Source organism: Populus nigra, chromosome 11 (assembly GCF_951802175.1).
Source record: "Populus nigra chromosome 11, ddPopNigr1.1, whole genome shotgun sequence".
NCBI classification, from domain to species: Eukaryota; Viridiplantae; Streptophyta; class Magnoliopsida; order Malpighiales; family Salicaceae; genus Populus; species Populus nigra.
The window spans coordinates 1541282-1564451 of record NC_084862.1 but is presented as its reverse complement, the minus strand read 5'-3'; the positions used below and the strand labels follow the sequence as shown (position 1 = coordinate 1564451).

Here is a 23170-nt window from a genome sequence, read left to right as displayed (position 1 = left end):
TTTTGTTAGTGTCTTATGACACACACACACACACAATATATATATATATATATATATATATATATATATATGACACTATTCATTCAATAGATTACTACCAAACTTCTTCATCAGGTTCCAATTTATCACATTGACTTATATATTAAATATGTAATCGTCTAATGGTTATAATCAAATCTAAATCGAGAATCATGCAATCATATACATGTATAAACGAGTTTCCTACTGGTTTATTGCCTGCTTGCAAGCACTGGTAAAATGTTTTAATGTTGCCTAGGCCACAAGTATCGTCCGCATCTTATATTACTAGTGATAGTAAATCTAGCAAATCCATTAATTTGATACCTGATGTAAATTAAGTTTTATGTGAAATTAAATGGGAATTGATATGGTTAAATTCAATCAATCTAGTCAATTTTGTTGATCTAGAGGTTAATTTGTTATCTAGTTAAAATCTTTGATTTTTTTTTTTAAATTTCTAAAACTGAACTGTTTCATTTTTTTTTTAAAATCTTGAAACAGCACCATTTTTAATTTATCTATCTAACCTGTGACCGACTCTTAGGTTATACCATGAACAAATCATGCTTTGTAACTACGGAAACGACTAGGTAAATTATGTGGAAGAGCGGATAAACTCCATCAGTCTAGCAAAGCAATACTTGAAGCAAACTTCAAGAGGATAAAATCTTGCAATCAAATGGAATGGATCCTGGCAGCTGATGAAAGCAACTTGTGTAGCTTGGAGAGGTTGGAGCTTCGTTATTTGGACAAATTAAGAAGAATCTGTCGGGTAATTGCACCACCTAGTGCTCTTGCTAGCCTCGAGGATTTGCAGGTCAATGACTGCAACAGTCTGAAGAGTCTATTTCCATTAGAATTGATGAAGAACCTCAGAAACCTTGAAGACAGTGATGTTGAATGATGCCAGAAAATTCAGAAACTGGCAACTGGTGAAGGAAACAGTAGTTCATTTACACGTCCAGGTTTACAGAAACTAGGAATGAAGTCCTTGCCAAGAATGAACCCCTGCACGCTATTTAAGTTGTTGATTGCCCACTCCCAGAATCACTACCATCTGCTCTCAAGCAAATCAAAAGATGTAAAAAATGGTGGCATGCACTGACGTGGAACAAACTCTAGCACTCTTCTCAGTCCATTCTTCTTAGAGATGCAACAAGAAGATAAGAATCAGGAATAGACAACGAGTAGGAGCTGGAAGTTGAGCTAAGAAACGAATAGCAAGTGATTGAAGAAGTAGGCAACTGTATAACTTCTATTTCTCATCCAGTTTTGCTTACTAGAGAAACTTGTTTTAGATTGCCGTTGTGTTCAGCTATATACGTGCATTGTAAGAGTCTAGCTCACTTGATATATGCTGCTGCTGCTATTGACCGTAAGGTGGTTTTTGTGTTGATTTTTCCCGCTTGATTTTGCTTTTACGCTAGGCAATGTCTTGACAGCTTTAGCATCATTTGAGAGTTAAAACGTTTCAATTATTGTTATTAGGTTATGTTCTTTGAGAATCTGACCATTAGATCAATCGAAACTCGACAATCAATAGATACAATTAAATGTCCGAACAAGTGTTTGATCAGTCTCTCCTAGAGGAGATTAAATTCATGTACTTCTCAACAATCATTTCTGGTGGAAAATCTGTGAAGTAGCCCTTCTCTACTTCCAATCCTTCTTGGGCTGCCAGCATCTCAACCTCTGCCTGGACCCTGTCAGCTCCAACCTGATTGGGCTCTAAGAGGATACAAGCGATTTCAAATGAATCATCACCGTGAACGAGCGCCAATGCTTGCACGGTAGGAAGCCCGCCATCACGAGCCCTCACCATCCGTGCAATCTGTCGAGCAGTTGAAACATCGGCGCACACTACAGGAATGTTGTATAATGCGACCCATGGTCGAGCCCCAATCATCACTATTCCTCTTGTTCGCGACACATGGTTCGGACCTTCATCAGGGGCTCCAGGGAGAATCTCAGGTATGGTCCACCCAGCCCATTGGTTGCCCATGAAATTAGGCGTATAGTACCCCAGCTCGCGCCTGATGGTGTCAGGAGCCCTGCCTGTTGGATGTGCTGCAGCATAAAGAAATTGTAGTAATATAAAGAACAACCTTATGTTTGCTGATAAAAGAGAAAAGAACAAAGAACTAAGTCCATGATGGAAAGAACTAAAACAGCAAGAACACAGAACTTGGTATTTAAGTATAAAGAACAAAGAGCAGAATTGAGTTATTGGTTACTGCCATCCCATGCCCTTTTATTTATAGGAAAAGAAAACAGAATTATAAAGAAAAACAAACTCTAGAAATGTACCAGCCAACTTCTCCTTTATTTTAAGGAGATGTTTACAAGTTAGTTTAATCCTAGATAAACTTAACAAAAGAATTAAAAACATATCCTAATCTAGATAGTAATCTCAGCTAACAACTAGATAATCATGCAGTAGATTACTGCTAAGTAATCTGTTCTAGCTTAGGTACCAAACTTCAACACTCCTCCTTGGTTCCAAAGCTAGTCATTCCAATTCTTGTCCTCAGATCTTCAAACCTGGTTTTAGCCAACGGTTTGGTGAAAAAATCTGCTAGTTGATCTTCAGAAGTGCAGTAGCATAGTTCCAGTTCTCCTTCTTGCTGAAACTGCCTGATTGCATGATATTTGATTTTCATGTGCTTGGTTCTATCATGAAAAACAGAATTTTTAGAAATGGCTATAGCTGATGTGTTGTCACAAAACAATGTTGTGGGATTTTGTTGATTGCAATCTAAGTCACTTAGCATCTTCCTCAGCCATATAAGTTGTTTTGCTGCTACATAAGCAGCTATATATTCAGCCTCTGCTGTAGAATGTGCCACCACCGATTGTTTCTTTGAATTCCAGCAAAACACACTCTTTCCCACAGCAAAACAGTAGCCTGAAGTACTCATCATTCCTTCATCACTTCCTCCCCAGTCACTGTCTGAAAATCCAACAAGATTGATTGAGCTGGACTTCACAAAATGTATGCCAAAACCTGCAGTCCCTCTCAAATATCTTAATACTCTCTTAGCTGCTACAAAGTGGTTTTGACTTGGCTCTTGCATGAACCTGGAAAGATAATTCACAACAAATTGAATGTCAGGACGTGTGGCTGTTAAATATAGCAAACTCCCAATTAGACTCCTGTAGACTTTCCCATCAGCTTTTGGAGATCCATCTTCTTTCATTAGCTTCTGCCCCTGTATCATAGGTGTGCTTACTGGCTTGCATTTGCTCATTGCAAAATTGTCCAGTATTTTCAAGGAAAAACGTTTTTGACAAAGAAAGTAACCTTGATCAGACTGAGTTACTTCCATTCCTAAAAAATATGTCAACAAACCAAGTTCATTCATCTCAAACATCTCTTTCATATTGGTTTTGAATTCCTCTACTAGCTGCTCCTTGTCCCCTGTGATTAGCAAATCATCAACATAAACTGATACAATGAGTTTATGTCCATCAGCATGCTTCACATATAAAGTTACCTCATTCATGCTCCTGTTAAATCCCAGGCTTAAAAGATGATTATCCAACCTGCTATACCAAGCTCTAGGAGCTTGTTTCAATCCATACAATGCCTTCTTCAGTAAATAAACTTTGTTTGTTGAATTTGATTTTTCAAAACCAGCAGGTTGCTCAACATAAATCTCTTCTTTTAGCACACCATTCAAAAATGCAGATTTAACATCCAATTGAAATATATACCAACCGTTTTGTGCTGCTAGAGCAAGCAAGAGCTTCATTGTTTCATGTCTGGAAACTGGAGCAAAAGTTTCTGTGAAGTCGATCCCTGCCTCTTGTGAATATCCTTTCACTACAAGTCTGGCTTTATGCTTGTTGATCTTACCATCTGCATTTAATTTTGTTTTGAAAATCCATTTCACTCCAATTACCTTCTTATGAGGTGGTCTGTCAACTAGCATCCATGTTTGATTTTTGTCAATCATTGCAAGCTCCTCCTTCATTGCTGCTATCCAAACTTGAGAATTCATAGCTTCTTCAACATCTACAGGTTCTGCCTCAGCTACATTGCACCTGCTATAGATATCTGATAGAGATCTTGTCCCCTTTACTGGTTGATCATCAATATTCTCTGCAGCATCCCACTCAATTTGTTGTATCTGTTTTGATCCTTCACCTGATGAATTTTTCCAATCCCAAGTAGCATTTTCTACAACTTTGACATTTCTAGCAACCACAACTTTGTTAAAATTCATATCATAAATTTTATAAGCCTTAGATGTTGTACTATAGCCTATAAAGATCCCTATATCAGCCTTTTGATCAAGTTTTCTTCTTCCAACTTCAGGTTTCAGAACATAACAAATACTACCAAACACCTTTAAATGATCAATACTAGGTTTAAAACCATACCAGAGTTCATAAGGAGTTTTATCTGCTAAAACTCTTGAAGCCATTCGGTTTATAAGATATGATGCTGTGTTTACTGCTTCTGCCCAGAAATTCAATGGCAGCTTCTTCTCATATAACAAACATCTTGCCATCTCCATCAATGTTCGGTTTCTTCTTTCACTTACACCATTCTGCTGTGGTGTGTAGGGAATAGTCAGCTGGTGTTTAATCCCTTCTTTAGCAAGGTATGCTTCAAATTGTCGAGAGGTATACTCTCCTCCATTGTCAGATCTCAATATCTTCAATTTGTTTCCTGTTTCTAGTTCAACTGCTGCCTTGAACTTAACAAACTCAGCAAACACATCAGCTTTGGATTTTAGAAAGTAAACCCAGCAGTACCTACTAAAGTCATCAATAAATAGAAGAAAATACTTTGAACCATTTAATGATTCATTGTGCATAGGTCCACACACATCTGTGTGTACAAGCTGAAGTTTTGACACTGCCCTATATGCATTGTCAGGAAACACAGTTCTGGTTTGCTTTCCCAGCTGACAAGCTTCACAAATAATTTGCTGTTCTTGAATATCTGGTAACCCGTGAGTCATCTGCTGGTCAGCCATTCTTTTTAGAGTTGCATAGTTGAAGTGTCCCAGCCTTTTGTGCCAAAGAACAGAATCATTGTTCTCATAGGTATTGGCACTTAAACATACTTCCTTCCAGTTAACATTAAAACTTCGGTTCATCATTTTTGCAGAAAGTAAAAGTACTCCATTTTTATCTTTAATGTCACACACTCCATCATTAAAGACTATTGAATAGCCAGATTCAATCAATTGACCCACACTAACTAAATTTTGGTTGATCTTAGGCACATAAAGAACATTTTTAAGAATTTTTGTACCTGACAGTGTTTCTACTGCAATTGCTCCTTTTCCTTCAACCTTCACAAAGTCTCCATTGCCAATTCTGACTTTAGATAGGTAGCTTTTATCTAAGTCTTTGAATAAGCTTAAGTCTGCTGTCATATGGTTAGTGCAGCCGCTATCAATGAGCCATGATGAGTCCTTTTGCTCTGCTGAATTACACATGTCCTGAATTGTGACCATGAATAAAAGATCTTCTTTGACTTCTGAACAATCAGCTACTTGAGCTTGTTGTCCAGCTTCTGTTTTATTTTTGCAAAATCTTTGGATGTGCCCAAATTGCTTGCAGTTTCGGCATTGAGCATTCTTGAGCCAACACCATGCTTCAAGATGATTAGTTTTCTGACAGTATTTGCAAGCAGGAAAATGCTCTTTCTTCTCTTTCCCCCTCATGAAGCTGTTATTGATGTTCTGTTGCCAGTTAGCAGATTTCCAGTTCCTTCCTTTTTCTCTTTTTCCTTCTTGATTATTTCTGGAATTGTTCTTAGCCCGACTCTTATCCTTGTAAACTGCTACAAGAGCTCCTTCACTTGATCCTTCTTGTCTATATGCTTGCCTTTGCTCCACAGCTTGCAATGCATTTACCAGTTCTTGCAGGCTAATTTCAGAAAAATCTTTAGAATCTTCTAAAGAACAGATTTTATGTTCAAACTTTTCTGGCAGACTCACTAGGACTTTCTCTACAATTCTAGAGTCTGGAAAATCTTCTCCCAAAAGTCTTACTTGATTCACAAGTTTTGAAATTTGAGAAGAGAAATCTTTGATGCTCTCATTTTCTTTCATCTTCAGACCTTCGAATTGTCTTCTCAGATTCAGAATCTGCATCCTTCTTGACTTCTCATCACCATGGAACTCTGCTTTTAATTTATCCCATGTTTCCTTGGCAGATTTGCATGCCATGATCCTTGTGAAGATGTCTTCACTTACAGCACTATGAAGACAAGAAAGAGCTTTGAATCTCTTTGCCTTTTCTTCATTAAAGAACTTCATCTGTGCAATTGTGGGATTGTTACCTAAAGGAGTAGGTTGCCTATCACTTTCCACTATCTCCCATAAATCAAGAGCTTTGAGATAGGTTTCCATTTTTACAGCCCACACACCAAAATTCTGTCCCGTAAACAATGGTGTTTTTGGTGAAAAGCTTGCAGAATCCATTTAAAAAAAACTCACTTTATTCTCTCGTGTTTTTCACTCACCAACCCTCAAAGTAAAACTTTGATTTATCCTCACTGTACTCTCGTGTTTCTCACTCACAAAAAACCCTTCAAAGATCCTAAGGATGCTCTGATACCAATTGTAGTAATATAAAGAACAACCTTATGTTTGCTGATAAAAGAGAAAAGAACAAAGAACTAAGTCCACGATGGAAAGAACTAAAACAGCAAGAACACAGAACTTGGTATTTAAGTATAAAGAACAAAGAGCAGAATTGAGTTATTGGTTACTGCCATCCCATGCCCTTTTATTTATAGGAAAAGAAAACAGAATTATAAAGAAAAACAAACTCTAGAAACGTACCAGCCAACTTCTCCTTTATTTTAAGGAGATGTTTACAAGTTAGTTTAATCCTAGATAAACTTAACAAAAGAATTAAAAACATATCCTAATCTAGATAGTAATCTCAGCTAACAACTAGATAATCATGCAGTAGATTACTGCTAAGTAATCTGTTCTAGCTTAGGTACCAAACTTCAACAGAAATACTGGCACTGCAATGCATCGAGGAAAATAAGAAAGGAGATATATAATTCAAGAGCTACAAAATCCTGTTTGTCATGATATATTGAAACCTATATCATGTAATTTCATTATAATGCTAAGAAATCTCAAGTCATGGATAAATCCCTTTCCATGCAAAGTGATAACTAAGATGCTACATAAAAGTTCTGGACCAACCTTGAAATCTGCTGCCAATATCTGCTGCCACTGTCTTGGCCAGCCAAGCTGCTTCATCCAGCGAGGCCCGAGCCAAAGGGTGGAAAACAATGTCATCTACAACACCAAGCCGAGGGTGTGCACCGGAGTGCAACTCAAGGTTAATGGCTCCATAAGCAGCCTCAACCATGGCTAGCACAGTTTGGTGCAATGGACTATAAATGGGACTCCCAGTGCTATCAACAACAACATATGATACAATAGTGAATCTGATCCTATTATAAACTCGATCCTCAAATTTGTTTACAATAACACTTTCTGGGTCGAGCCTGGCAGCTCGTTCAATTAAGTCCAGAACTGCGCGGTTACGTGCCTCAGAGATGAAGAGCATGCAACATATCAGCATGGATTCATTTGCAGCTCTTTTGTTCTATGCATCAAAGAAGAATAAGAGCTACTTAGATATCTAATGACACTGGAAAAATAATTGAGATTAGTTACAGAGGTGGTAAGAGCAGTAGAAAAAGTGTTCACATGGGCTCAGAAGCCAGAGATCGTTGAATGTTAAGAATGCAAATCTGTGTGATTTGGTGGTAATATTCATTTTCTTTCTTTCTTGATGAAATAAGACAAAATGTAGATGAACATTCTTCAATATATAATTAGTCTGTTTCTTTTTGTGTTTTTGAATTTTTTTTTTGAAATTTAATTTATTTAAGTATTTTCAGATTATTTTAATGTATAATATCAAAAATAAATATATTATTTTAATATATTTTTAAACAAAAAAATATTTTAAAAAACAATTACTAATATAATACCAAACAAGCTCTAAATATGTTTAATTTTTTCAACAAATTTATCAGCTTTAAAATAAGGGTTTAGGTATAAGTGTACATGTATAAACATAACTGTAGCTAAGATAAATGCCAAAACCAGAATAATTTTCTAGGAAGAGCCAAAACTTAATTTTATTTATTTATTTCTTGTGGGACCATACATATAAAATATATTTACAACCTAAGAATTTTTTATTTTTTTTGCAGGGATTCGAGCCCAGTTGCCCTCCCTCTCCACCCTGTTGTATAAAAGTCGTAACTTGCTAAGGTAAAGATTCTTTTGGTACCCAACCAGTTAATTAGATACTAATATTATCCTACCACTTGATCATAATAATTCAAAATGTATAATCAAAATGGTCATTTTCAAGACCATTGACCATTCAATCCAGTTATGTTAGGTCGGAGAAGGGGTACGGTCATATTCTTTTTGTGTTTTTTATTTCAAAAATATAAAAATTCATTTCAAAATTAGTTGGGGATATTTTTTAAATATCCCTTCTTTGTTTTTAATTAAATATATTTTTGTTTTTGTTGTTTTTGTCTTTCTTATTCCAAGAAAATAACTAAACTATTTTGCCGTCTCAATGTACAAGAACTAAAATATTTCTGTTTATCAAAGTGCATTTGTATGCTTTGTGTAGCTTCCAACTAATTAATTAATTAAAGGCAGGTAAAATACATAATCTTTCTGGGTTTTGCTCTGTTACATGTGCAATTGGTTTAGCTTCAAATGCTTCTGAATAGTACTATTAAAGAAGAAAATACTTACGTGCATGGTAATTAAACATACATAAGAAGTAGAATACCAAAATATAATAATTCAAAAAGACTAAAATCTAAAAGAATACCTAAAGATAGCAAGTACATGGCATTCAGGGAGCTAGGCAAGAATAATAAAGGATATCAATGGAAAGAAACTACTCCAATTGCAGATTTTTCATGGAATGATTTGGAGTGCTTTCTTCATTATTTTTAGCATAATAATGATTAATTGTTGTATTATTTTTTTAATTGTGAAAATTTTCTTCATTATTTTCTAATTGTTGGATTAAATGGGTTTGATAAAAATTCAACAAAAAGATCGAAATGACTAATCTTGCAGTACATGTAAGAACATAAACATGAACAGAAAAGGAAAGATAACAACGCAACTCGAGCTCAAAAACTAGAGCAGAATAAAAGGTAGCTCAAAAGAGAGAGAGGAGAGAAATAAAATTCTATAGAAGTTACCTCGCAACTTGAGTCAGAATCCATTTCTTGCTGCTTTGCCTTGGCTTCAGTCTTCAAGGGAAGTACTGATGGTGAGAGGATAAGTCATTTCTCTCTCTCTCTCTCTCTCTCTCTCTCTCTGTATATATATACAAGCCATGAAAGTACTGCTAACAATTAAGATTGTGTGACTCAGCATTACACAAATTCATTTGAAAACTGTCCCCACGGTTTGAACCCTAAAAATCAACTGCCATGGATAAGGAGAAATCTGGCTTGTTTGCCAAAAGCATGATCCACATGGTGCTGAATAGCATCATATGTTACTCACATAATTAAGCAAACATTGTGTGATGTATAATAAGAGTGAATAAAGAAAACAACACAGGAAATGTCCAAGAAACTGACTCGACATGTCACAATGCCACACCAAAGCCCACGGACAAGTTAGAAAACTCACTATGCCAAGAGTAGGTAAGTGCTCTCGTGAACCTAATATCTCCGAGAGGAGTTAATACAAGAACACTCTCCTGTCCACAAATTAAGATATTTGTTGAGAATTATTGATTTCATATGGCTGATTACAAGGACACGAATGCATGTCTCTTTGTTATATAACATGGTAAAACAACATGTGATCATTTGTAAGATTTTTATTGACTCAGCCAAGTTGGTGACACCTAGGAAAATGAACCTTTACATGATCTCTAGCCACTAAAAGATGAAATCCATCAAGGGCGCCATCGTATACCAAATTGAGATTGATGACAGGAAGTAAAACCCACCTCTTTTTTAGGCTGTTAGATATGAATTTATGTGTTGAAAAAACCTTGAAACAACGTTGTTGTTGGTTTCAGTGAACATAAACAGGTATATTACAGCAGGTCAACCTGATAATATGGCTTGGAGTAGAGTTTTAAATTAAAATAGGTAGAGTTCTAAGAACTAACATCGATTTAACTTTTACTTTTAAAAAGATTTTGAAATTATATTGTTTATAATTGATTTAAAACAACTCGAGTTAATTTATCATGGATAAAGTCTTCATGGGCTGGATTGATCCTGTTTAATAACATTGTATGGTCTTCATAATTATTTCTGGACCCTAGACCTCTCTCGATTCATAATTTAAAACTTTGGAATTACTTTCAACAAACCATTCTTTAAGGTATTTCACATACTCTGTAAAACTTGATGCGTGCGTGCGTGTGTCCCCGCTACATTTATCAGATACCAAATACAGATGAGTACTGTTCTTGTGTGAAGATAGATGCCGATGATACAAAATAGAGAAACTTATACTGAAAAAGACAAGGAACCTCCTCACACCAACCTTATCTTTCTAGCATCTTTATGACCAACCACATCTTCATCTCTACAGAACAAGTAAAAGATGATCTAAGCATTTATTTTTCTTGTATTTGTTCTTTTTTCAGTATGGATAGATCAATTTGGTCATGCATTAGATATAAAAAATAATGAATTATTATCTGTGTGCTATGAATCCTCATAACATAATTATCGATCTGTGTATAAAAAATTGAAAAATCCATTATGATTGAGTTGATGAATCTAGAAATTTTTTAAGGCAACGTTTCATTATTAAATCAGGATACAAGAGATAAATACATCGGAAATAAATGAAACATGTTTCGAGTATAAATATTCATTTTAAAACTATATTAAAACTATATTTATTTTGTCTCCTTTCCCGGCCCTTCAACCATTCATTCCCTTTAATTTGGTATGCTGACAAAATGCAACCTAACAAAAGAAATTCCTAATGAAAATAAAAACTGCTTCTAGCATTTTCTCCAAGCTAAATTATTACATCCGAGTGTCATTAATTTCTTGCTACAGACAACAGTATTTCCAACTCATCTTGGCAACACGGTTTCTATTCTGATAACGAGAACCAAGTTTCATACTAAATACATCAGAACTTATGTGAAGAATTAGATCAAAGAAAAAATCAAACAACTTTCTTATCCAGTCTATTATTACAAATGAGAGGTTTAGGTTACTACCTTGTTACAAATCAAGTGATTTCTACTTCTGATGTAAGCAGAATCTGCATTTACTCTCTTGTTATGCTAGCTGATAAAGCTTTCTGCCCTAGCTGAAATACTTCTCTTAATTGTCTTACAAGCACTCTGCAAAATTGAGGCTGTTAAGGTCCCATTGATCTCCTAAGCAGATAAATCATCCAATTTCTAAGAGAGAGTTTAGTATTTGTCTTTATAAATATGTTGTGAGTTTCCATACTTTACAGTCAAGACCAGAGACGCCAAGCAGTATCCAGACCATTATTATTTCTTGTCTGATTTGCTAAAAAAAGACTTCCTACAGATTTCAATTAGAATGTCAAGTAATTGTTCACCAGACCATGAGATAGCGATTCAGGTTCAATCTCTCAACATTTTTCTGAAAGCAACTCTCTACTATCAAACAATTCCAGATATTGTAGACAACACTATGTTGCTTGCCTGATCAGTAAGCTTTGCTTCAACTCAAACAAAATTCTTGGAAACTAATCTTCAAAGTAGAGAACTAATCCCACCTTTATGCCATCCACATGCGTGAAAATTTAAGGAAAAACGGTGTTAAAAGCACACAGGAAAAGAGAAGATGAAACTAGTGAAACCTAGGGTTGATAATATCATATTTTAATTAGCATATTGCAGAACATATCATAGTTTTAAATCTTACTGGAAAATGTACTCTCCAGACATCTGAACTGACATGGTGATCTGCTAGATAACTTTTATGACAATTTACATACGGTAGCGCCGTAGCGTTTGGTTATTTCACTGAGATAAAATAGATGAAATATAATAATAAAGATGATCAGGACTAAATGCTCAATTTATTGAAATATATTTAAATGTTGTTGATTTAAAACAATATTTAGGGTTTTAGGGATTAAATTTAATATTAAAACATATATGTGAGATTTAAATTAACAGGCAAAATAAAAATGACTGTACACATCAAAAAGTGAAAGAACACATATCGCTCAAACAACTCAGGTAACCTTCTCCAGTAGCCAAAATCAGTTTTTTTTTATCATAAAAGAGTTGCCTATCCCTTTGCCATGGCTCCCAAAAGTTTTTTAATTTCTCTTATTTGTTTCTTGAATTTACAAGTTATTTCATAGCATAAAGTTATACATTTACTTCTCATCAAATTAACTTATTTTCTAATAATTATCCTTCTTTTCTTAAACTATTTTCTAACATGATTATTAAATCCAATTAATTTAGCCCATGTAGATCTACCTAGTAATTCAACGAGTCAATCCAGAGCTTAAATCAGATTGCGTTTTATTTTAAATCATTTTGAATATTGACCCGATCAAACCTGAATAATCTGATAGATTGATCCATGACTTAACTAAACTCGGGTTAGATGATCGAGTCAACTCCAAAAAATTAAAAAAATAAAACAATATCGTTTTGAATAAAATAATTAAATTAATATAAACTTAAATATCAAAACTAGATGATTTGATGCACTGACCCATGACTTGATTAAACTTAGATAAGATCAGTCAAATTTACTTCAAGGAATTTTATTTTAAAAAATTAAAATGATACTATTTTAAATAAAATAATTGATTTGAGGACTCAAGAACTACTTGTTATTAATAAACCAATGACTTTAGCTTTAAACCAAATTAGATTTGGCTCGGGCTAACATCTATACTTTTAAATATACCCTTATTTTCTCTTATTATTAGCTCGACTGTTTCCGAAATTCTAGTTATATAAATCCGCGTTTAAGTACATAAGCACCCACTTCTTATATCAAACAATTTCTTTCAGTTATCATGATAGGTATAAGCAGCTCCTGGTGTGGACAATTTTATACCTACTGATTAATTTGCAACCATGATCTCTTATTATAAAATTTGTCGCCAATTCAGGTTCATACTTCATAATTAATAATTGTAAAGTTAAAGGGGGCCTTATGGTAAAATCATTGGGTTGCATGGGAACTTGAAATATATATATGGATGGAAACTTGAAAAATATATATATTCCAGAATCAGCGCCTGGAAACAGTTCCCATGCTTCCACAACCTTGTTAACTCCGCTCTCATGTATGAGAGAGATAAAGAGGAGTAGATGCATGGCTCTTTTTACATGACAAGCAAGGTCCTGTGAATATAAAATTCTACAATTATACCTTGCTAAGGGAAAGGAAGGGGAAAGAACTCTATCTTTTTCTTCTTCTTCTTCTTGTAGCTTTACTACACAACTAAGAGAGAGATCGAGGGAAAAAGAGAGGATCATGGCTGCGGGAGGAGCCCACAAAGGAAATGGTAATGGAAATAGAGGAAGGCCGTATGGGTTGATGCTGCTTTTAGCATTTGGGGCTGCTTTGCTTGGTGTTATGGTGCTACATAAGTTCAGAGAGAGACGCATCTTCAACCTCCTTGTCAAAGAGAAGGATCGTGAGCTCATGTCCCTCCAGCTTATCTTGCAGGTCCCTCCCTCCCCCCTACCTCTCTCTCTCTCTCTCTCTCTCTCTCTCTCATGCATGCATGTTACTTTTGAGGTGTCTTTCTGTCCGCATGACAACTAAGAAGGTTTACGCACGCTTTCATGGCTTTCTTCACCATTTGAAAAGTGTGGAGGAGGGCTGTGTAGCATTTTGAGTTGTGAATTAAGCATGCAGGGTTCAGTTATGGAAAACCCACCATTTTTTGGGACCAATCTTGCTCTCTAGCTAGTTTTTGACGTTGTCTCTTTCTTCAATGTGCTTATGATATCATGTGAATTAGGTTGACCACGGCTTTCATTCTGCCATTTCTAGGAGGTAGAAGATAGCGCATGATCCCAAGATATTGACTGATTTATAGCAGATCTCAAAACAATACCACCAATACAGCCAAAAGTCCTTCATAGAAGGTTGAAAAACTCACCTGTAAAGAATGATTATCTGCCTATACAACTTGCTAGATGCAATTTGCATGTTCAGGACTAGTCATTTGGTTAGAAGGTCCTGTGATGTGATGACATTTCACAAGATGGAGATGTTCGATAAAATATTTCTGGTACATTAAATTCTTCTGGTACATTAAATTCTTCCGGTACAGATCAGTTGAACTGGACCAAACTAATCTTGTGTTTTATTAAGCACAAATCCCATGTAATATTATATTAAATTCCCTTACTATATTGTGTAAAGCACATGGTTCAAGAGTGGCTTCCCTTCCTCTGTCCATCTCTTGGCAAATTGCCACCATAGTTTCAGCTCTCAATCAACAATTCAACGCAAGCTATGTAGTTAAGATCACATGCATACACATGACAAATTATTATGTACATTGCAGCAAGAGAAGAAAATGAAAAAACTCCCCATTCAACACACTAACAACTAAAACGAGGAAGAGTTCAAAAAAAAAAAAACCTAATGCATCATCTGCAATTGTTTGTGCATTATCAGTTTCTAATTTTCCTGATTCAGCTGTGGAACTCAGTTGCTCCTCTATATTTTAACCTCCGGCATCACTTCACTTTTCTCTTGATTTTATCCCTTATATAAATAAGATCATAGTTATTAAATTCAGTTAAGAGTTGATTTGGTTAAAGGATCAGGTGAAAGATCAACTTGAAAAAATTAAAAAAAAAATGAGTTTTAATAACTTATGTATAAAAGTTAATAAATAATTTATTTAAATTCAAGTTTATATATATATATATATCAAAAAGTTAGAAAACATTTTATGAGAAAGTAACATGTTTATAGTTATTTCATATCAAAAAATTAAAAAATATTTTTTAGAAAATATGACTGAGCATTTATAGATTAATTTTATATTTTTTGAATTCATTAAAAAATATAAAAAAATTAGATCTCATCTAAGTTATATCACGTCATCCGGGTTCTGGATTAACTCGACGGATTACTTGAATTTGATCGGATCAATTACAAATTTGAGTTTTATCTATTTGAAACTCAACCAAAAACATCAAGTAGCCATATCGGTTCTCATAACTATCCAAAAGATGCAATGTACTTGATTATATAGTTTCCAAACCCAATCTTCTCCACCAATCGAAAAGCTAGGGCGCCATGATATGGTTAAAAACAAGCATGCACACATGACAACACTCAGAAAATTAGAAGCTGAACTTTGCTTTGCGGTGTATAATCTAGATCATGATGTTTAATTCTTACTACATTTTTAGCACTAAAAGTTGTCACATCTTTTCTTTTCCGTACTCAGAAGGAAAGAGAACGCAGCAAAGAAATGAAAAGAAAGGCAGAAGAGATGAAAGGGAAGATATACTCTCTAAGAACCCAAAAGATGGAGCTTGACAGGAGGCAGCTGGAGATGCAGTCCACAATTGATTCCATAAAGGATGAACAAAAGATTATGGAGTCTACCCTCGAGGAGAAGCAAAATGAGATCAAAATGCTAAGAGAGATGAACATTGATGCAGATAAAGGAAACCTTCAAATGGCGGATCTTATAGAAAGTCTGAAACAAAAGGAAGCTGAAATTGAGGAATTGAAGCACCACCTTGAATACCCAGCTAAGAAATGGTCAGTGAGCACAGACGACCCATCAAGCCCACCCATAAACATGACTGTATCCTCAAACATGGTAAACGAGGGTAACATAGAAGTCGATAAAGGTAAAGAAGAGGAGGTTCAATTGCATGAAACTGCATATGATGGCAATGGTTTGGATTCAAGGGGAAATGGAGGCAACTCTACTTCCACCAATCTAGAAAAGCAGGGTGATACTGCCATAGTTGAAAATGCAAGTGAAAGCAGGGAAGGCATTGCAGACAGGAGAGAAGTGTCAGAGGAAAAGGAATCACAGAAACTTGATGGATCTAGAAATGGAAGTTCCATTGGCATTGATAAGGATCAAGAGTATGAAAATGAAAGTTCTCAAGGGAAGCGTGCTTCTGGTGCAGGAGAGGAAAATAACACTTCAAATGCAACCGAGACAATTGTCAGCAGAATCGGAAGAGCATCAAAAACTGCTGATGCACATAATGATGAGAAATCAAGGGATAGAGAAGAGCATAAATTTAACCTAGATGGGCAACCTGGGCTTGAAAATGTTCAGGAGGCAGAAGATCGTCAAGAAACATTAAGAGGTGGTGCGAGGCGGGAAATGGTGGATAACTCCAGAAGTAGGGGGAAGGAGAGGTACCACCATGCTAGCAGAGTACGAGGAAAGAGGACAGTGGTTGCCAAGAATAGGCTGCTGGAGAGCAGAAATGATGTAAACAATGTTGCTGAGAAGACAAGAAATAGAAAATTTCCTAGGGATGATCAAGGTAGACTGATATACAGAGAAGGGGGAAGAGCATCTATTGATGGAACAACAGAAGAAATAACAAAGGCAGTAGGTTTTTCTAAAACCAAATCAATAGAGCATCAAAACCATGAAGACTCTAAGGACCTGGAAAACAAACTTGGGGAAGATCGACAAAATCAGCAGATGAGTGAAGTTCATGAGACAATGAAAAGGCTCCCAGTAGCTCATGACGCCAAAGTGCTGACAAATGGAAGCCTTGATGGCCAGCTCAGTAACATCAGAAGCAATGACAGAAAACAGAGCCTGGATGAAGATCAACAACAAGCCAGGGGCACAGAAGAAAGCCGAAACAGTAGCAATATGAACACTAAAGAAAACAGTGATGAACAAGTGATAAATATCAGCAAGCATGAAAGGCAAGAACAAATGGAGGATTCAGATGTAGAACACAAGACCGATGCAGGTGCTGGAGATTTTTACAAGGAATCAGTTTCTGATTTAGAAGAGGATAAAGAAGAGTACAGAGAGGAAACTGATGAGTCCGACTTCTAGCTGATTACAAGCATTTAATATTCTTGCTTACTGTAAAGGTTTTAAATATCTATCTTCACGGCTGTTAGGACAGTTATCAAGTTTGCTTAGTGTTTAAAACTAGAGATGTATTGGAATTACCATCCCAAATCCAAAAATACAATACAAAATTTGCAGGAGACTGCTGGTTAAATAGAACCGAAATGCCCATGGGAGTAAGCTTCAAATAAAAACCAGGTGGTAGGGATTTTCACCCTTTACGCATCCATTTCTTCCAGATAGCAACATTGCTCCATTGTTGTCAACTTGTTCTTTTAAATAACCTAATCATTAATTTCTCCAGACCAAAGTTTAATTTTTCATATTTGTCCTTGCTTCAATTACTTTCTCTACAAAGCTTCAGGTCAAACAAAGTGTCAACTTGACACACTCAACCAAGGACTGTAATATTATCAAACTTCAGTTCCTTGTTGGTTGAGCCATACAAATGAAATGATGCACTTCCAGAAAGCAATCCGGCGTCAGTCTCAGACATGATGGGCATAATCTAGCATATAGAATCCTCTAGGGCAACAATATTCAACAAAATACGTTCCCATGAGATAATGAATACAGATGACTAGTTGATAAGAAAACAAATGCCATTGTTTATATGATTAGTTCCAAAAGCTGCCACATTGTCTATTCGGGTAACCTGTTGATTAAAAAAAAATGTATTTCCTGTTGCGATAACATTAATTGAATTTGAACTTGGAGAAGATAGCATGTGATAATCAGAATATACTAAAAATCAAACCATTAGAGTGACAACAAAATGGCTATGCCAATGTAAAGGGCTTATTTTCTTACCAAAATAAGCAATTTAACTTCCAAGTTTAATCATCCATCATCCATCATCCATCACTAAAACAAATCACAATACTTTTTGTAGTATCATCAGCAAACAAGGAAAATTGATCCCATGACATGTGAAGTACAGCCGAACACATTATTACCAGAAATGTCATGGCTCGATTACACACTTCAAGCCTCAGTGTGCTGCTTCCAATGGTTTCTGTAAACAACAATCAAATGTAAGGAAAAAAAAAAAACTGCAATCTCAGAATAATTCTAGCTAAAATTGGTTTAATTTTTTTTTTTATTAAAAGTTACATTCCATCACGAGTTTGATTTATGAGTTCAAATTGTTAGTTTTCCTAAAATGAAAACCACATTCAGCTAATGATCTCTTTGCTCGAAAGCCATGAAATATCAAGTTTGCAAATGACTTGAGCAATTGAGAGGTAACCTCATAATTGTGGAAACTGTGTTCTCCTAAATGGCATTCCATCTATAAGCCTCGCTATCCCCATTAAGACAAAAACTAGCCTCAAACTTTGATCTTGCTACTACTCTATGTTATACACTATACTTGGGCACAATCTCTCTCCTGATAGCCAGATTCCCTCTTAAGATAATTGGTGTAGTGATGTGTTAGGTGTAGCCATATTCAATATGATCATTGCCTTTTTATATATCATCAATATTTATGAGGTCCATGCATTAGAAATTCTTAAGAGTCAAATGATCTACACATGACTGTTCGCAAGTCAATTCCTTGGATAATTGTGTATCACATAATCAAATTGTTTAGCACAAGATTGAAGAAGCTTTTCCTGGTATGTAAAACTACAAATGAAAAGAGAGAGAGAGAGAGAGAGAGAGAGAGAGAGAGAGACTTCAAAGAAGAGAGAATGAGAATAGACATTGATTGTGGAGGAGCCTTAACCTTCCTCCGTGCAATTCAAAGTTAAAGATGCCAATGTGTTTGCCTAGGCACCCCAGATGAGGCCTTGGCGACTTGAAAGCTTTTTATCTGGGTACTTAGAGATAGGCACTATGCACTTGAGGCATTTCCTAGGAACCTTCTAGGGATAATTGTGTTTGAAATTGTTTTGCACTACTTTCATAACATTACCCTTAAGGGTTTTTTTTTTTTTTGATATTACCCTTATTTAATAGCTGTCTTAAAAGGTATTTTCTCAAGTTCATGAAAATACAAAACACACGTACTTCCTTTGATCAAAGAGCAAATGGACCACCTACTGGTGCATGAAAAGTAAAAAATAGGTATTTAGATAGTTTGATAATCTGTTATGCAATTCTTTCATCTCCCTTCTAATTAGTTCCTCTCTTTCTCCATCATTTTCTTTCATCTCTTGACTTTTAGCTTTCTAAGTTATTAGAATGCCAAAAAATTATCTAATTTTTTTTTCCAATTCCTGTTCTCCTTATGCTGCTGCAGTATTTTCTTTCCAACATCCAAACTATTACACTGCTCTGCAATTTTTTACAGCCTTTTTTTTTTCAATTCCTATTCTCTTAGTTGCGGAAAGTTGTCTTAGCAAACTAGCTGGCCTTAACACCTTATGGCACTTTGAACCTTTGGCAACAATAGTCCCATTTTATTTGTCTTCTATTGGATTTCCAACTATTAAAGAAGCGATTCAATACTTTGCCTATTGTACATATTAAAAAAAAAGAATATCTCTATCTTGAAAAATGCACAAGCCTATGTATTTTGAAACATGGTTGCTAGATATCATAATAATTGGAGATAAAATTTGAAAAATTACATTTTGATATGCACTTCATTTATAAAAAGGACAAAAATTGTTAAAAGATGACCATATGTTAAAAAGTGGGATAAATGGAGCATAGAAACCATTCCAATTTTCTGATGAAAAAGGAAGAAATAACAGTAGAGTATAAGGTAGAAACAGTGAAAAAAATATATATCCAAAAGTACCTCTTCCTTATTGCTCTTGCCTCCTGTGAAGAACTTGTAACCCCCATAGATGAGTACACCCCAGCCGCTTAAAGAGACAATAACAAACTGCAATTCAACATCCAACAAACAATCAAGACAGCTCATATGACACACATACCTTCCATCATATCCATTTCCCCACCAACATCAACAAAATCAACATGGCAAAGGACAAGAAACTCATATAAAAGGAATCAAACATGAAAACTCCCATATAACACCATACAACTATTCAATCACAGAATATAACTCAAATTCAAAAGTTTTATTTTCTTCATATATATAAAACGACAACACTACCAGCAATACTACTCCAAAAAGACAATGCTCTAATATTCCATAAATACACAAAATTCTGAAAAATTCACAATCAAAATACTTTTGGTGTGGAAAAAAAAAAAACTTCTGCGAAAAAAATGTGTGGCAATAAATTGAGCAGATTCGTTTTTAAACAAATATAAAAACTTTATAACATCAAACATATAGTATGGTATAATATAAAATGCAAATGACTAACATGCTCTTCCTTCCACTTTGATGGGCTCATTGGATCTTGCCAGCAGTTAATCCTCGGTGGTCCATGGTGGTCTGCAATTATCAACAAACATAATGTAAAATTCATAATCTCCAAGCAAAAATCTATCATTTATTTTTTTCCTAGAAAATTTAATAATCTATTATTTCCACTGAAAACTTTAATTTCAAGATTTAATTAAGCTCAGAATTTTCAACGACTGAGCTAAAGATTGCAGCTTTAAACAAAATTAATGAATTTAATCAGTTTCTGATCTACGTCAGGGTGATACAGATCGACAGCACGAATACATACGTATGCGTGAATGTTTGTTCGTAAATCTATACGTCGTATATGTTAGTATGTGTATGTGTTTTGCGGGATGGATTTACCTGCAGCACCGGCGAGGCCGCGGCGGTGGATGAGGGCGGCGGCTTGAGCGGGTGTCTTGGGAGAGGAGATTCGGGAGAGAGTGACGGCTTGTCGAGCTGCCGCCGCCGCTAATGTGGCCATGGATTTTCTTTTCTTTCTTTGTAGAGATCGATAGAGAGAGGAGAAATGGAGAGAGAGTAGACGATGGTAAATTTTTGCTTAAAAGAAGGGGGAGAGTGGAAAACTCGAAAAGACACCGAATTTGTTCGTTTTCGTCAAATATGGAACTGAACGACTTGTCAGTTAGGTTTCCGGGGAATTTGCTTCTTGATTGGACTTTAGAGCTTCTATGCCATTCTATGCATTCTTATCGTACCTTGCTCGTGTCGTTTGGTGACAAAAAGTGAAAATTTAAAACAACTTGGATTTATAAAAAAATAAATTAAGGGTAAATGGATCAATTTGAATTTATTTTAAAAAGATATTACCTTAAAAAAAAAATTAACAAAACTTTAACGACATTGTTTAAAAGAATTTTTTTTTTTAATTTGACCCAAACAAATTAACCATCATTTAAATTACTTAAATTTAACCGGATTAATTTCCTAAATAAATAAAAAAACAAACCTAACACAAATCATGCTATGGGTTGATGAATTATAGATCATCTTAGACAAGTTTTATAATTAGCTTAGGAAGTATTAGTTTTTGTGCTTCAATATATTTTTCAACATGGTTTTTGCTTTAAAAATATTATATTAATGTTTTTGAGGTGTTTTTTTTTAATGATTTTAATAAGTTGATATTAAAAATAAAAAATAATATACATGAAAATATATTATTTTAATTAAATATTTTTTAAAAAAAACACTATCTACAGCATTACTAAACACACTTAAACAAATCTGATAACTATGATTTTTAGTGGTGTAAAATATTTCGTACAAGTTGGTAAAAAAATAAAAGCTAATTTAATTTTTAACTTTAACGTGATATTATCCAACTAGTTTTCTGAAGTATATATATTTTTTTTTAATAATCAATGGTAATTTCGGGTTAATTTTTTTGTATCAATCCATCATCTCTTTATTTTAATTAAAGTTAGGCTATTCATGTTGTATCTAAAAAATTCATAAGAATTATACTTCCGCGTAATCTTTACTTCGTACTAAGCATTGACTTGTTAGCCTTTAACCTGGCAGAAACTTAGACATCAGCTTTGCGTTTACTGAGATCACTATGATCGACAAGTGTTCAGCTCTCTACCTGGAGTATAGATACTGTCTGAAGAAGTTCTAGGCACTCTTCGATTAGTAACTTCTCGTGTGCAGCCACCTCTGCTAACTGTGATTGTAGCCCAACTGTCTGCTCAGCCTGATGCGAGAGAACTTAATTAGTTCAGATGACATAAACAGGAGGCATCAAGCACCAACGCAGTATTGCTTTAATAGCTGCTGCTTACTGAGGGTGAAAATGTAGACATTGTTGACTTTGATGGAAGCTGAGAGATACGAAGCATGCTGAATTGCAAGCAAAACTGATTGTGGATCCACCTATAATTATGGATTCGCTAGTAAAATCACTTATTGCTTAGCTGAACTGGTTTAACACTAGCTGCTAGAAGGGGTTTCGATTCGTCTGTTCCTTTCTAGGCTTACCTTTGCACATTCGATAAGGGGTGCTCTGCGAATGACAGAAAGTGAACACTCTTTGGTCTTTGAAGCTGGAGTTAAGTCCTGCCTTTCCATGTCTCCCCAAGCTTCCAGCAATTTGATCTACACAAGTTATCCGAAGCGAGTCCATGAACTTGTATGCTCTAATCTTGGTGTTACATTATATTTGATATTAATTTCTACACGGGCATTATTAATTCATCATGCAAAAAGATTTGTTAATGATTCGATAATGAAGAATAAAGTTTAGCTTCATCTCGAGTTTTTCCTTCTGAAGCTTATTTTCTTTTGCACCTAACGTCGAAACTTTGAAAGACTGTTCCGTGCATATAAATTTTTTTTCTGCAAAACCATCAGAAAGAATTTTTTCTCAGACTCCAACTACTGTCGAGGAACTTTGTACTAGTTGATAGGTTAGAACCCTGTAAATTGCAACCATATTTGGTATTAATCTTTCTTGATTGAGCATAGTTTCTATCTCAGATCAACAAGTAGACATTTTATTTCAAAAAATCAATCTTGAATTAATAAGTGTGAACAAGTGATAGATTGTTTCCTAACATTAATTGATCAGTTAAGTTAATCATGCATACCTCCACTTGCTTAGTATCAGCCCTATCGTTGGCATACCGCCATTGCATCAGCCGAACTTGAAGCCTTCTTGGCTGATGAATGTTCTCAACATTCCCAGATCCTGAGAGCAATGAACTAGATGACAGATTTTTTATCCTTAAACAAGTCTAGACCCATA

At 35.1% G+C, this 23170-nt stretch overlaps 3 protein-coding genes across 3 annotated transcripts; 1 reads left to right on the top strand and 2 right to left on the bottom strand.

Annotated features, from left to right (window-relative positions):
* Positions 1–1539: 1539 nt before the first annotated feature.
* Positions 1540–9631, bottom strand: LOC133706357 (uncharacterized). The gene is made up of 3 exons (XM_062131882.1): positions 9257–9631; positions 7206–7614; positions 1540–2136 (listed from the first exon to the last, which is right to left on the bottom strand). Exons 1-3 carry the CDS (start codon positions 9278–9280, stop codon positions 1595–1597), a joined length of 975 nt encoding a protein of 324 aa, XP_061987866.1. The 5' UTR covers positions 9281–9631; the 3' UTR covers positions 1540–1594.
* A 3645-nt stretch (positions 9632–13276) lies between these two features.
* On the top strand, positions 13277–17249 carry LOC133706289 (uncharacterized). Its single transcript, XM_062131796.1, has 2 exons — positions 13277–13723; positions 15471–17249. The coding sequence occupies exons 1-2, from the start codon at positions 13529–13531 to the stop codon at positions 17070–17072; spliced, it is 1797 nt and encodes a 598-aa protein (XP_061987780.1). The 5' UTR covers positions 13277–13528; the 3' UTR covers positions 17073–17249.
* Positions 17250–17816: 567 nt separating this feature from the next.
* On the bottom strand, positions 17817–21077 carry LOC133706290 (uncharacterized). Its single transcript, XM_062131797.1, has 4 exons — positions 20767–21077; positions 20378–20448; positions 19840–19926; positions 17817–18105 (listed from the first exon to the last, which is right to left on the bottom strand). Exons 1-4 carry the CDS (start codon positions 20885–20887, stop codon positions 18082–18084), a joined length of 303 nt encoding a protein of 100 aa, XP_061987781.1. The 5' UTR covers positions 20888–21077; the 3' UTR covers positions 17817–18081.
* Positions 21078–23170: the final 2093 nt, after the last annotated feature.

Excerpts from the sequence above, each read along its gene's own strand:
- LOC133706357 (XM_062131882.1), bottom strand. The coding sequence starts at position 9,280 with ATGGATTCTGACTCAAGTTGCGAG. Across the intron at positions 7,615-9,256 it reads ATTCTGACTCAAGTTGCGAG|AACAAAAGAGCTGCAAATGA; the intron begins GTAACTTCTATA and ends TTTGATGCATAG. Across the intron at positions 2,137-7,205 it reads TATTGGCAGCAGATTTCAAG|CAAACATAAGGTTGTTCTTT; the intron begins GTTGGTCCAGAA and ends CTCTTTTATCAG.
- LOC133706289 (XM_062131796.1), top strand. The coding sequence starts at position 13,529 with ATGGCTGCGGGAGGAGCCCACAAAGGAAATGGTAATGGAAATAGAGGA. Across the intron at positions 13,724-15,470 it reads CCCTCCAGCTTATCTTGCAG|AAGGAAAGAGAACGCAGCAA; the intron begins GTCCCTCCCTCC and ends TTCCGTACTCAG.
- LOC133706290 (XM_062131797.1), bottom strand. The coding sequence starts at position 20,887 with ATGGCCACATTAGCGGCGGCGGCAGCTCGACAAGCCGTCACTCTCTCC. Across the intron at positions 20,449-20,766 it reads CGGCCTCGCCGGTGCTGCAG|ACCACCATGGACCACCGAGG; the intron begins GTAAATCCATCC and ends TGATAATTGCAG. Across the intron at positions 19,927-20,377 it reads CAAAGTGGAAGGAAGAGCAT|TTTGTTATTGTCTCTTTAAG; the intron begins GTTAGTCATTTG and ends GTTGAATTGCAG.